This window comes from Sminthopsis crassicaudata, chromosome 3 (genome assembly GCF_048593235.1).
Source record: "Sminthopsis crassicaudata isolate SCR6 chromosome 3, ASM4859323v1, whole genome shotgun sequence".
NCBI classification, from domain to species: domain Eukaryota; kingdom Metazoa; phylum Chordata; class Mammalia; order Dasyuromorphia; family Dasyuridae; genus Sminthopsis; species Sminthopsis crassicaudata.
In genome coordinates, this window is record NC_133619.1 from 495,164,334 (window position 1) to 495,179,085 (window position 14,752).

At 41.0% G+C, this 14,752-nt stretch overlaps 1 protein-coding gene across 1 annotated transcript in view; it reads right to left on the reverse strand.

Moving 5' to 3' along the window:
* Positions 1-14,752, reverse strand: part of ADAMTS15 (ADAM metallopeptidase with thrombospondin type 1 motif 15) — a 38,327-nt gene that overhangs the window by 8,304 nt on the left and 15,271 nt on the right. Inside the window, exons 2-4 of the mRNA XM_074303786.1 lie at positions 10,652-10,784; positions 9,198-9,365; positions 3,673-3,956 (exon numbers count right to left, since the gene is read on the reverse strand). Of these exons, the coding sequence (XP_074159887.1) occupies positions 3,673-3,956; positions 9,198-9,365; positions 10,652-10,784 (585 nt within the window). The remainder of the gene's footprint in view (positions 1-3,672; positions 3,957-9,197; positions 9,366-10,651; positions 10,785-14,752) is intronic.

Below are 14,752 nucleotides of genomic sequence, written 5' to 3' on the forward strand. Positions count from 1 at the left end.
ATATTTGTGGGAAAATGTATAGAAGAGTTGCGCATATTTAACATATGCCATCCAGAGAAGGGAGTGGTGTGGGAAGGGAGAGAAAAAATTTAGAACACAAGATTTTTTAAGGGTGAATGTTGAAAATTATCCATGTATATATTGTGAAAATAAAGAGCTTTAATTAAAAAAAATGATAGCGATGCAGCTAGATGGGCCAGTGGATAGAATATCACCCCTGGAATCAGGAGAATCTGAGTTCAAGTTCAGGCTCAGACATTTATTAGCTGTGTGATCCTGGACAAGTCACTTAATCCTGATTGCCTCCAAAAAAAAAGTATGGAGAAAAAATTAATAAAACAAATTAAATGTAAAAATACATCCTGCATACTTTTTTCTTTGCAGAGTCAGTTGTTAAACATTTATTAGCACATCCCTGGCCAGAAGTTATCTTTGTGTCTCTTTAGAGAAAAAAGAGTAGGCTAAGCAAATTAAGAATGTAATCATGACAAATGATTAGCCTTTTAAAAAACTAAAAGCAACATCACCTTCATAAGCTTGAATACAAACTGCTACTAATTACATATTTAACTGAATTTCCTAATATTCTTTTTTCCCCCATTAAGAGTTTGTCTTAATGGAAGTACCCATCAACTGAGAAATTGCTGAATAAATGATGATAGATGAATATGGTGGATGCTTCTACTATAAGAACATGTCCATAAAGAATTCTTGGAAACTTAGCAGAATTTGTATGCACTGATACAAAATGAAGTAAAAACAAAAGAATTTACAGAATAACCACAACAATGTAAAAGGAAACAACGTTTAAATTCATCAGGACTCCAGAAAATGCAGTGGCCAGTAGAGACTACAGCGAACTATTAACAAAACAGACTTGTCCTTAGTGGACATATCGTGGACTACAGGTGTGGGATGAAGTATACATTGTCGGACAAACTCAACCTGTTGATTTAGTTTGTTTACTTGAAATTTTATTCTCTTAGGAGTGGAGTTATTTAAAAATGACATTGATGTGAAAGAAAAAAATAGTGTGACCTTATGAATCTAAAAGTATCTCTTTAAATATATTAAATATTTTAATTATAACTTCTAAATCAATCCAGCCTTTCCATCATCAAGTCCAATGTGAGTTAATTTACTAAATTGTTGTTTGTCCTTTGTTCTCAAGGAGGACCATGACATTAGGGAGCTGATGCCATGACATGCAAGTGAGTTGAATTTCAGTGAGGGAGACTGGGCAAGGTCACCTCCCTCATTTTCCTCTCCAGAGCCCTCTAGGTCCAGTGGCCATATATAGATCAGAATGACTGGAGATGGCCTTGGATGCAATGGGAGACCTCTATCTTTTTAAGATAAGGTCTTCAATAGGTCTGTTTAAAGCCACACCCATTCAGTAATTAAAGCTGGATAGTAATTGAGGCAAAGAATCTCCCCTTTCACTAGTTTGAAAAAGGGGGGGGGGGGGTCTATAAATAAATAAGCAAAAGTGGGAGTAAAAGATCTTCAGGATTTCCAACTAAACAGAAACAAATGCCATTTACTTTCAATTAATTAGAATCCAAATGTCCATACAATATAATCTACTAATGGATGGGATCAGTGATACTTGACAATATTTAGCTTCCTGCAATCCTAAAATCATTTCAACTTTGAGATAGATTATGGAATGAGGACTTGATTTTGTTTAGAGCCTGGAGAAAAAAGGAACTGTAAATTTAGACTCCAAATTATGTTTTCTTGGCATTTTAATATTTTAAAAAGAGTTTGCAATCCCTGAGCAGATGTCATCTGACCAACATTATACCAGCCTGGAATGTAAAATATTGCAAAAATTGAAAGTATTGTGATTTCATCAGAATAAGGAACTCCTGGGACTTGAATCAGTGTACTCTTATGAAGATCACAACCTCTCCTATGACTCATAAAGTAAAATTTTCTAAGGAATGATCTGAGGCATATCAAGGGGTCAAGTGACTTTTCCAGTGTCATACAGCTAGAAAGTATATATGATTTAGAACTTCTTCTTTCTAACCATAAGTCCAGTACGCTTTCTACTATGCCAAACTGTCTCTCTTTGGCTTTAATTATATGAAATAGAACCTAGAATTAAAGAGTTAGAGCTGGAAGGGACCACATAGATTATTTTATTCAACTTAAAGAAAAGCCATTCTTCCCTAGAAAACATCCGGGAGATCCTGCCACCTCCCAGAGGTCCCATATTCATCTGGCAACCTGGCCTCCTACTCCAGCTTAGATAACAAGCCAGACAGCTACATTTGAAGGAGTGGAAAGGACAAAGCAATGGTCTGGGTCTATGTATAGTTATAGAACAGACTCAGATTCTCATTGGGCAATAAGTGAGTATCAGAGATCTCTTCCCAACCTTACACTAAGAGGGTGACTTTGTCAACCTACCTGTCTCATGGAGAAACTGGATGATCTGTGGAAGTCTGTCTCTACCTGTTCCTGATATACTTAGGAGCACAAGACTGAATCAGATAAAAGAGAAATGAGAGAGGGAGGAAAAGGACTGAGGCACTAACAGTGAAGGAGAACATTCTGAAATGTAGCTGAAATGTGCCTTTCTATTAGAGGTTTAACCCTGTGCCCCCGGGCCAAGCAAAACATCCCTAATCCTTCTTCCACATGACATCACTTACCCACCCTAAGAGAAAGGCTTAAACCTTTGTGTGTATTTATTCAGCATATTTATTCTGTCTTTCTCCTTATCCTTCAGTATATACACCACTCACTCAGACTACAGGCTCCTAGAGGGCAGAGCTAAGTACAATTGCCAGGCCAATACAAGTAATTGGCCCCAAAGTGAATATTGTTTTTAGTGAAGGAGCCTCACCCTTTCCTCAGATAGAGCCAAGCCCTCACTCAGTGGCCCAGAAGGCGGGACAAAGAGAGAGGATTTGTGGTGGTTACTTCACTGGAGGGTCATGAAGTCTTTTACTTTAAATGGAGATTTATAAGCAAGGTGATGCTCTGTTTTGAAAGGTTGGAGTGGAACTGCAAAGGGTGGAGGGGAATTCCAGGTCAGTGAATTATTACCTTTAGTTCTATGTTCAACAGACCCACTAAGATTCATTCAGGTTGTTTACTCCTGGGTCACTTTAAGCTCCCGTCACTAGCAGTCTACTGGTCTGGAAGTTCCCTAAGGACAAAGGCCCAGCTGGCACCCAGGAGAGTGTGCTACCTAATAAGTGTTTAAGAAGGATTTATTCATTGAATCATGAATGAATGAATGAATCCCAACTTGGTGACATAAGAGGAAAGAGACATTGTAAAGGGTTAGAGGTCAAATTTAAAGTTCCTTCTTATATAGGAAGAGAGAACACAGAAAGATGGGGTCCTCTGGAGGGTTTTTGCATTAAGTTCTTCAGTAAAACCCGTTAAGTTCTTTGAATTTCCTTCTCTCCTTTCCCTGCTCCTTAAAAGTTGGGGAGCATAGAAGAACTGAGGTTCAGGGAAAAAAAATGCACTGTCCTCAAGGTCATACAATGAATGAAGTAGCAGGAAAAACAGAATCTGGGTCTGTGGTTCTCACACGGGAACCCTTCTTTCTTCCCAGACACTGGGTCCCCACAGAAGGGAATTAAGAGGGGCTCTCCTCTGCCCCCCGCTCCCTGGCATCCCCAGCAAAGAGCAGGCCATGGTACTCACCCTGTACTTACTGATGTTATGTCTCTCCACACAAGCCCCCTTCAGGCAGAACTTGCCTTCTCCACACCCAGTGCCATCTGCCCAGGGGAAGTGGCGGGTCTGGCACACCATCTGGCCCTTTGCCTTGCCCGTGCACCACAGCTTGGTACAGTACTGCATGTAGGGGCAGGGCTTGGAGCCCACACCGAAGGCTAGCTCGCACTGCTGGTTCAGGGTGTAGCTGGATCCTGGTAGATCCTCAGGCAGTGAAATGGGCTTGCTGGGCTGGTCCAAGAGGCAGTCACCTGTGGGGGGAGAAAAAAAACACAAGGGAATTAAGAAGGGAGGAGGTGAGAGATCTGGGGCTGCTGGAGGCTAGGGATGAATTAGCAGCAATCAGAAGCTATTTCCCAAAAAAGGAAGAGGGAAAAGAGTTTTCTGACCCATATCTGAAATCTAGAAACAAAGGATTGTTGCCAGAGCTCTTTTACCCATTACTCTTTTAGCCCATTACTCTCTTTTTGGGAGGAGCTTTTACTAATAAAGCATTCTCTTTCCTATCACATCATTTTGTCCTCACAACTATATGAGGTAAGGAGGTTAGATGTAGTCTTAACCAGATTATAGACATGGAAGCCAAAGTTATTACAAAGGTGAGATTTAGTTTTTACCTAGAGAGAAATGGCAAGTGAAGAGCTTCTTGTGTTCAGTCATGTCTCACTTTTCATGACCCCATTTGGGGTTTTCTGGCAAAGATACAAGTGACTGGCCATTTCTTTCTCCAGCTCATTTTACAGATGAGGAAACTGAGGTAAACAGGTGAATTGATTTGCCATTCCTTTCTCTAACTCATTTTACAGATGAGGCAAATGAGTAAATAAGTTAATTGATTTGCCATTTCTATCTCCAGTTTATTTTACAGATGAGAAAACTGAGATAAACAGGATTAATTGACTTTCCCAAGATCACACAGCTTGTTAAGTGTCCAAGGCTGGATTTGAACAGAAAGGTGAATCTTCCTGACTCCGGCCCTGACACCCTATCCATGGCACCACTTAGCTACCTCAGTGAAGAGCTTAATTAAGGCTATGTCAGATCTCCTAACTGAGGATCCCAGAATCTAAGGGTTAGAATGAGAGCCATTATTTATAAAGCACTTTTAGATTTGCAAAATATACATTTAATCCTTAATAATCCTGTGATTTAGGTATTTTTATTTTTTAGGAATTATTTAGGTATTATTATTATTATCCCCATTTTATAGATGAGGACTTGTCATGGGTCATATAAGCTAGTAAGCATCTGAGGCAGAATTTGAATTCAGGTCTTATTTACTCTAAATCCACACATGCTACTCAGTATGCTATATGCCATCTAGCTGGAAGATATCTCAGGGAGCACCTCTAGCCTATACTTGAAAGAACACTCTCTGCAACATATTGAACAATAAAACATCCAGTTTTTGTCTGAACCCCCTAATGAGGGGCACCTGCTCTTTCCCATGATAGACTATTCCACTTTGGGATCAGTCTTGTACCAAGGCAGCCAGGTAGTGCCATAATGCATACAGAGCCATACCTGTGTCAGAAGACAACTTTCTGAATTCAAATCCAAACTCAGCTACCCTGTATGACCCTCAGCAAGTCTGTTTGCCTCAGTTTCCTCATCTGTAAAACGAACTGGAGAAGGAAATGGCAAATTGCTCCAGTATCTTTGTCAAAAAAACCCCGAATAGGTTATAGAGAATCAGACACAAAGGAAAAACAAACAAGCAAAAACTTTTTTTCAAATGAAGCCTAAATTTGCCTCCTCGGTTTTTATTACCATTGTTCTGCCCTCTGTGTCCAAGTAGAGCAAGTCTAATCCCTCTTCCAGAAAATAATGTTTCAAATATTTAAGGATAATGATCATGTTTCCTGAAATAGCTTCTTTTATTCCCAGTTCTGTCAGTGATCATCAAATGATCACAAAGTGAGGTCCTTCATCTTCCTGGTGGTCCCCCTTTAGGTTATCAGTATCCTTCCTAAAATGTTCACTCAGAAATTAAGCATAAAATTTCAATTTAGAATTTGGGACATTAATAAAATCTGAATTTTTTTCCCTTTGAGATCTTTGTTTCCTTTAAATATCTTCACCATTCTCAAAACTGTTATCTCTGGCAATGATTTCTTCTTTGTACACTTGGTCTAACATAGCTGCTTTTCTTTTCTTTGCTTTAATACTATCTCTAACTTCGCTCTAAGTGCATCTGAGACTGTAATGCTAGAATCCTAGGATGGTAGCATTACTGTCTTTAAAGATTTCAAAAGTCTGCAGATCTTTTCCATTTTTCATCTGTTTATTGTCAGCTTTCATTTTCACCCTCAAATGTTCTTGGGATGACTTTGTGTACTGAAGTATCTTGCCAACTTTTTGTAAAGTTTATATGACTGCAAATGTAGTCTCTGAAGAATTTTTTAAATGGCATTACTCAGAGGACAAATGGAAAAGTATATAGTGGCTATGAGCAGGTTGTATTACATGACAGATAAGGAATTACAAAGTAGACAGCAAGAAACACCCCAGCACAGAGTACTCTGCTTGTAGTAAACTCAAGGGATGCATAAAAGAATTGTGATCTGAATCATTGGAGAGGACATTAACATCCATGAGATCAAAAATCCATTTGAGTTCTAAATGTTTAGATCTTTCTAAATACTATCATCCAAAGAATTCGTTTTACATTATTTGCAAAATTGATAAGCAGACTGGTTATGTCTTAGATACACTGATAAAAATGTCAAATAGCCCGGGGCCAACCACAGTTCCCTGGAGCTCTCCACTGGAGACTTTTCAAAATAAAAAGAAACTATAAATATTACTCTTTGAAGCTATTCATTCCAATAATTGTACCTTATTGCACTATTCTCTGGCCCATATTCCTCCATATTTTCCAGAACAGAATGAGAACCTTTATCAAATGCCTTCTAAAATATGGGTAAACTGCATCTACAGCATTTTCTCAATACCTGTCTAGTTGTCCTGTCAAAAAGGGAATTAAGGTTAGTCTGACATGATCCATTCTTGAAAAAGCATAGTGGTTCTCTGACATCACTCCAAAATTTCATTATCTATCCTTTTGCTAATACCTTCTAGATTTTTGGAAAGAATCTAAGTCAAACTCACTAGTTTATCCATCTAGAAGTCTATTCTTATTCTTTTTTGAAAATCTAGACAATGTTTGCCCTTCTCCAATCCTGTGGTACCTCTTCCAGTTTTCACAACCTTCCAAGTATCACATATCCTAACTGGCAGTGACATCTGCCAGTTCTTTTAGCAGCTTGGGATACAATTTGTCTTGAACTAGAGACTTGAACACATCAAGAGTTATATCACCCTCCTTATCTCAGGTATTAACTCCTTATTGGCTATTTCTGTTCTGCCCTTTGCAATCCAAAGATTATCCTTTCCAAAAAACAAAAACAAACAAAAAAAAAACCATCCAAAATAAAATGCAGAATAGAGCAATTTTGTTTCCACTCCATCATTTGTTGTCATCAACACATATCATTATCACATAGGCTTCTAAACAACTATCTTATCCCTTCTTTGACCTTCCTTTTTCCCTAACTTTTTTGGTTGTTCCTAATATCCCTCACCTACCTCAGCTTGTTACAAGCTTTAGCAATCCTAGCATAAATCTAATAGGATCATGGTGTTATTGTGCAATTGTTTCCTCATGTCTAACTTTTTGTGACCCCATACTTGGGGTTTTTTGGCAGAGATAGTAGAGAGGTTTGCCATTTCCATCTCCAGATGGCTGGACAGATGCACAAACTGAGACAAACAGGATTAAGTGACTTGCCCAGAGTCACACAACTAGTAAGTGTCTGAGGCCATATTTGACCTCAGGAAAATGAGTCAGTCTGACTTCAGGTCTGGTGTTTTATCCACCCTAACTGCACTACCTAGCTACTCAACAGAATCACGTTTCACTTTAATAGCTATTTCCCATTATCTATCTTTGCTTCTATCTTCTGGACTTTTTAAAAAATCTAAGTTGATCAGAGAGTTCCGTGTGTGGCCACATCAGATTCTGTATACAATTCCCCTTTTTCTTTCTCATTGGAATTGTTTCTTATGTCTTCAGAGTTGTATTCTTGAGAGCTTCCCATTACTCATGGGCTAATTTCCCTTATAAAATTTCAGTTCATGGTATTCTTATTTTTACTATGAAGCTTTTGAGATCTGTTCTCTTTAAATGTAGGATGCATATATCACAATATTCTTTTTCATGAATTCAAAAATAAAATGGTAACTTCCCACTAGATACTCATTATTTTTACCCCAAAATCTCATAACTCTTTTGTTAGTCAGAATCAAATCCAGAATAAAATTTCCTTTTGTTACTTCTGAAGGATAAAATTATACTTAAGGCAAAAAAAAGAAGCTTTTAGTCGCTCTGCTTTTGGTAGAGAGAGAACTCTAACAGATATGGGATAGCTGAAGTCTCCCATCAACACATGTCCTGATATCCCACACACGGGCAAATGCTTTTACTGTCCAGTTCTTCTGAACTGGATCTCTCCTTTCAGAGCTATTGGCTTATTCCAGCAAGTCTCAATGATGTTTGTGCTAAAGTCCGCCACCTTGCATTAAGATCTGTAGTTCACTTTTCTTGTTACCCATACTTTCCCCAGCTCCGTACAACTCGGGGATTTTTACTCCTGGCTCCTCTTTTAGATTTTAACGTTTATAAACATCTGCATGTTTCCTACTGTTACTCATCTTGTATTATGGCTACTTTCTCCAGCAAGGTGAGTATTCATAGACAATTTTCTTTTCCTGACTCCTGAGAAGATCATTTATAAGAGATTCCAATGTAAAAAACAGCTTTCTTCTCACAAAAAGAACTATCCTGGACTAAAACTAGGAGCTAAGTAAGTTGTGACCTTTCTGAATCCAGAACAGAGGCACAATGTACCAAAACATGACCGAGCATTGCCTAAAATTATACAATTATAGATCTAAGTGGACTTCAGAGGCCTTCTGGTCCAACTCTGTTTTAGAGATGAGGAAGTAGAGGCCCAATGAGATTAAAAAATTGCCCCAGATGATCCAGGAAGAGCAAGAGCTAGGATTTGAACAGGGAACTAGGTCGTGCTACCCAGCCCAGAGTCAGGAAAACTCCTCTTCCCCCGAGTTCAAATCCGACCTCAGACACTTCCTAGCTGTGTGACCCTGGCCAAGTCATTTCTCTCTGTTTGTCTCAATTTTCTTATCTGCAAAATGGCCTGGGGAGGGAAATGGAAAACACATACAAGAAATTCCTAAATGGGGTCAAGAAGAGTCAGACCCAGTTGGAAAGTGACTGGGATGGTTAACTTTCTACTGGGTCCCAGAACCGATTGTCCGAAGCCCATAGTCAGAGTCAGAAGAACTCTGGTCCAATAAGCTACTAGTATAAGAGCTCATCCTTATAAGGCTCGTTTCAGCTTATAAACGGTCTCCTCACTGCCGTAAGGCCCCGTCTGCCACGGAGGCCTCCCTCTCCCGCCTGTGCTCACCATGCCCGCTGTCCAGGAAGTCAGTGATGATGGCGGCACTGCAGGCTGACCACGGGTTGGCGCGGTCGATCTGGATCAAGGTAGGGGACATCATGTGGTTTGCCCGGAGCTTCCCAAACACCTCCTCACACACCTTCACGTTGTCATGGGGCATGTTGAATACATGACCTGGGGGGCGAAACAGGAGAAAGCCCTTGTTAAGGCTGGGGAAGCAGACCTCTGAGTCAGGGCAGCAATAAGGAGAAGGAATACAGGGTAAAAATGGACCATGGCCTTCTGGGGGGAGTTCCCATGGCTGGGGCCGAAGTGGAAAGTCCGGCCGGGAAGCAGCCGGAGAGAAGGAGGCCGGGTGACGGGGGAAAGATGGTGAGATCTCCTTCCCCAGTCACTTACTACTCATTTCCACCAGCTTCAGAGTGTTCTCAGTGCTTTTTATGCCTCCAGCCAATCTCCTACCCCCACCCACGGCCATGAGTTTCCTCTTTCTGCATCTCCTCACAGTGCTCCCTAAAAGCATGATGCACAATGGAGGGCTCATTCAGTGCCCCAGGATAGGTGTGCTTCTACAGGTACGAAATACGCTCCCCTGAGCCCAAGTGCTAAAACAGAAGAGAGCCCAACAAACCAGAGATCAGGCTCTGACCCTTGGAATATTCATAGCAAACCCAGATAAGGCCAGGAGTAAAATTCCCTCTTTCTCTATCTCTGTCTCTGTCTCTCTGTCTCTGTCTCTCTGTCTCTGTCTCTGTCTCTGTCTCTGTCTCTCTCTCTCTCTCTCTCTCTCTCTCTCTCTCTCTCTCTCTCTCTCTCTCTCTCTCTCTCTCTCTCTCTGTCTCTCTCTCTCTCTCTCTCTCTCTCTCTCTCTTCTCTTCTCTCTTCCTCATTCTCTCTGTCTCTCTGTCTCTGTCTCTGTCTCTGTCTCTCTCCTCTCTCTCTTTGTCTCTCCTCTCTCTCTCTCTCTCTCTCTCTCTCTCTCTCTCTCTCTCTCTCTCTCTCTCTCTCTCTCTCTCTCTCTCTCTCTCTCTCTCTCTGCTCTCTCTCTCTCTCTCTCTCTCTCTCTCTCTCTCTCTCTCTCTCTCGTCTCTCTCTCTCTGTCTCTTCTCTCTCTCTCTCTCTCTCTGTCTCTCTCTCTTCTCTCTCTCTCTCTCTCTCTCTCTCTCTCTCTCTCTCTCTCTCTCTGTCTCTCTCTCTCTCTCTCTCTCTCTGTCTCTCTCTCTCTCTCTCTTCTCTCTCTCTCTCTCTCTCTCTCTCTCTCTCTCTCTCTCTCTCTCTGTCTCTCCTCCTCTCTCTCTCTCTCTCTCTCTCTCTCTCTCTCTCTCTCTCTCTCTGTCTCTCTCTCTCTCTCTCTGTCTCTCTCTCTCCCCTCTTCCTCATTCTCTCTGTCTCTCTCTTTTTCCCTCCCTCCTTCTCTTTGTCTCTCTCTTTCTCTCCCTCTCTCCCTTTCTCAGCCTTACCCAGCTCATGGGCAGTAGTGAAGGCCGACGGGAGCCCATCATCCTCAATGACAGAGCAGCTTCTCTTGGGATCACACATGGTGCCCACATCAGCCATTCCCAGGGTATCACAAGTGGTAGCACCACACAGATCCTGCAATGGAGAGATCCCGAAGTTAGAGACAACAGCCATCTTGGGGAAGCAGGAAGGGGAGGGAGGCCAGAAAGGATGGAGAACAGACATCAAGAGCGTTGGGACGGGCTAAAGAGATGGTGGCTAGCCCTGTGATGGGTGTTTTGTGGCTTACCAACAAAGGGCTGCCCATTTCCTGTTGGGGGCACTATTCTTGGAGGAAATTAGGAGGTTAAAATAAATCCAGAGAGTCATTTTATGTAGAAAAAACCTTCTAGGCTGCTGGAGCAATGTCTCCTCAGCTGGCTAAGGCCCTGGTATACAAAGAGGCGAGACAAAGTAGGAGGTGGGTATGTCTCTCCTTCCTCAGCCACTGTTTTGGCTATAGAAGCCCCGGCAGAATGAAGCAGACTATTTCCACTTTATTTTTTTTCAGTTTTTTTTTTTTCCCTTTTGTTCTATTTCTTCTTTTACAATGTAACTAACATATAAATATGTTTCACATGATTACATAAACATATAACCTATATCAAGTTGCTTATCATCTTAGGAAGGAAGGGAAAAAATTTGAAACTCAAAATTTTATTTTAAAAAAGTTTAAAAAAAAATAAAATAAAACTTTAAAAAGAAGCTTCTATCAGATCTTCATGACTTAGAAAGCTAGACCTTTAGCCAACCAAACACCAAGAAAAATCCTTCTCCTCCATGCCAGATGAGGCTTTAGTTCAGTTAAGACAGAGGCAAGGGGAGCCAAAAGTGAGAGATAACTCCACTTGGTTATAGGAATTCAAGAGAATCTTTTTCTTAATGCAGATTATAACAAGAAACGATGAATTCTGAGCTGCTAAAGCACTTGGCAGGAAAGTCTTCTCTGTTTGCATTGAGATTTAAAATCAAAGAGATTGAACAACAAACTGTTATACATCCAATCCCTTCAGTCATATTTGACTTTTCATGACCCCTTTTTGTGGGATTTTCTTGACAAAGATACTTGTGTAGTTTGCCATTACCTTCTCCAATTCCTTTGATAGAAGGAGAAACTGAGGCAAACAAGAATACGTAACTTGTCCAAGGTCATATAGCTGGGGCCAGATTTGAACTCAAGAGATATGAATCCTCCTCTCTGCCCCATATACAGCAATACATATCAACTTCACAGAAATTCCTATTTATTTACACAGAAATTCCTATTTATTTATGCAAGGGAAGAGAATTTGGAAGAATATGCATTTCACATACACACAGTTATTTCCTAGCAGGAGAAGAGAGTCCCAGAACTCTCCTCACCCCAGTTGTGCTAATTATGCTCTTTCTTGTTCCTTGATCCCATTTTCCTTATTGGGGAAAGGGGAGTGGGAGGAGGCGTATATCATGATTTAATTCAACTTTCTCCAAGTTTTATCAGTTGAGCAATCAAACTTGGGTTCACATGACCTTGTGCTAATATTTTCTAATGACTCAACTGTCTCTGGATATAGACAAAAGAAAAGTATGGCTTGAGGCAGACTCTGGTGGCTTATGCACAGCGATCTACAGAGCCCACAGCGGGGAATTCTTACAGCTCCAAGAGCTTCCCATGTCCCAGAATTCTGTGATGGAATCAGCATCCCAGGAGGGAAGTCACATGAAGAGGTAGAGTAGGTGAGGGTAGCTGTTACACAAATGACCGAAAGGAGATAAATAACACAGACCAGGTTGTAAGAGTCTCCTGGAGCACAGCTCGGATAATTTGTGAACCCCAGGCAAGGTCTTGCACATCACTATCCAAGAAAGTTCTGATTCTTCACAGCTCCCTGCTATGGCCTGACATCACAAAGCAAATCCCTCTATGTCACAAAGAATGATATCTTTCCTGCATTAAAAAATGGGCTTTTATAAAATCCACATCAAAAATATCTCTCGCTGAACTCCTCTGCATGTTACTCCCAACTGCCAATCTAGCCAGCACTTAGTCATAGGAAATATCCAAAGCCAGAAAGAGAGAGGAAGGAAAGGATGGAGATGGAGAAGTACAGGAAAGAATGCTGGCTGAGGAATCGGGACACCTGGATTCTCAGTCATGCAACAAATAATAACATTATTGTTGTTCAATTGTGTCCAACTCTTCAGTGCCCCATTTAGGTTTTATTGGCAAAGATACCAGCATGATTTGCCATTTCCTTCCCCAGCTCATTTTGTAGATGAGGAAACTGAGACAAATAAGGTGAAGTGACACAACTAGTAAGTGTCGGAGAATAGATTTGAGCTCAGAAAAGGAGTCTTACTGACCATAGGCCCAGCACCCTGCCCACTGAGCCACCAAGCTGCCCATTAAGTCCCCCAAGGCCATTTAGAGCAGCTGAAGTAGCTGAGGTTCAGAAAGGTTATGGGACCTGCCAATAAATTACACAGAGAGCAAGCAGCAGAGTCACAGCTGGGCAACCCCAGGCTTGTAATTCTTCCTTTCTGGACCTCTGAATGAGGAAGGGGTTCAATAAGAAAGTCTTCCCCTGCCAGTTTCAACATTCCATGATTCTCCATCCTTTCTTTTTTCCTTGTTCCCTTTCCAATAAAAGTGGCTTGAAATAGAGTTTTGTATTTTTAGGGAAGAAGGGGAGGAGCCCGTTTTCAGCAAGCATCTTGGCCATACCAGTCTCCCAGACTGGATGCCTGCTCCTCCCCCACTCCCTTCGGCAGCCCATCTCAGCCTGTCCCTGAGCAGGGACAGATGTACATCTCTAGGATCACTTAACAATTAAGATGGAAACAGACACTGGAACTCAGAATTCTCCTGCAGAGACTTTAAAAAAAGAAAACTTTTTTCTTGTCATGGTGGATAAATCCCTTCTAGAGAAAAGGTTCTATCCATCTATCTGTAAGTCTATAACCAATCAAGTACACCCAATTCTTATGCAATTATACCTGAGCAGGTAAACACATAGAGTTGTTCAGAGGTGGAAAAATCATCTCCTACTAATTATATGATTCCTGAACCAGTTTATAGCCTCTTCTTCCCCCAACACGCTCACTCACTCTCTCATATACCACCACAAATATCTATTAGCTAATTACCATGTGAAGAGTACTATGATATCATCTAGGGGAGATGTAGTTTATATAATACAGTCCCTATCCTCATGGAATTTAGAATGCAGTTGGGAGATAAGACACAAATATAGGAGCAGGGAGTAGACCTGAAGTTTCCTTGGCAAAAACAGGTGTGCTGTTCATCTAGGCATGCGTACGTGGGATATCTATACATTTAGGTAAGTAGTTCCTGGGAAGCATGGCTAGATAGTACAGGGCTTGGCACATAGTTGGCACTTAATAAATGGTGATTGATTGATTTGGACTGCCCCAGAGGAGGAAAGCCAATAAGATAACTAAAGAGGAGAGCCAGGGAAGCCCTTGGAAAAAAGCCAGGCTGGGTGTTTTCTTCTAGGCTACAAAGAGGTACTGGACTAGAATTATATCTATCTGCCTCTAAATGTTGCTGGTCTAGAGGTAAAATCATTTCAATCATTTCCAAAACAATAAGCCACTTTCCTAATAGCTCACGTGGGAGTAGGGTTGCCAAGGTAGGTTGCCAAGATTACACTCACCAGCTTGAGCCCTTCTCACCAATGCGGGTTAAACAATAGACCAATCACAAATAGTGAATGGTGAACAAACTCATTTATCCATGCAGATAGTAAACAGAAATTAGAGAAGTTATACAGATTAAAACATACTAGAAAACACACAAGAGTGAAACAATCAAGAGAGAGGTTTCATTCTCCCCCAAGAGAAAATTCCCTAAAGCCTCTAGGGAAAAAAGCTGGAAATCAGGGACATTTTGAGGAACTGACTTCCCCTTCATATCTGCAGCTTGCATAGTCTTTCTCTCTTCTACTTGTCTGAGTAAATCCTGAAGAGATTGGAACCATGTGTGACTCTTGAAGAAAGAATGAAAAATGTCTCTCCTTTTAAGCTCAAGGATTAGCTCCACCCCTCAAAAATCAAAAATCTAT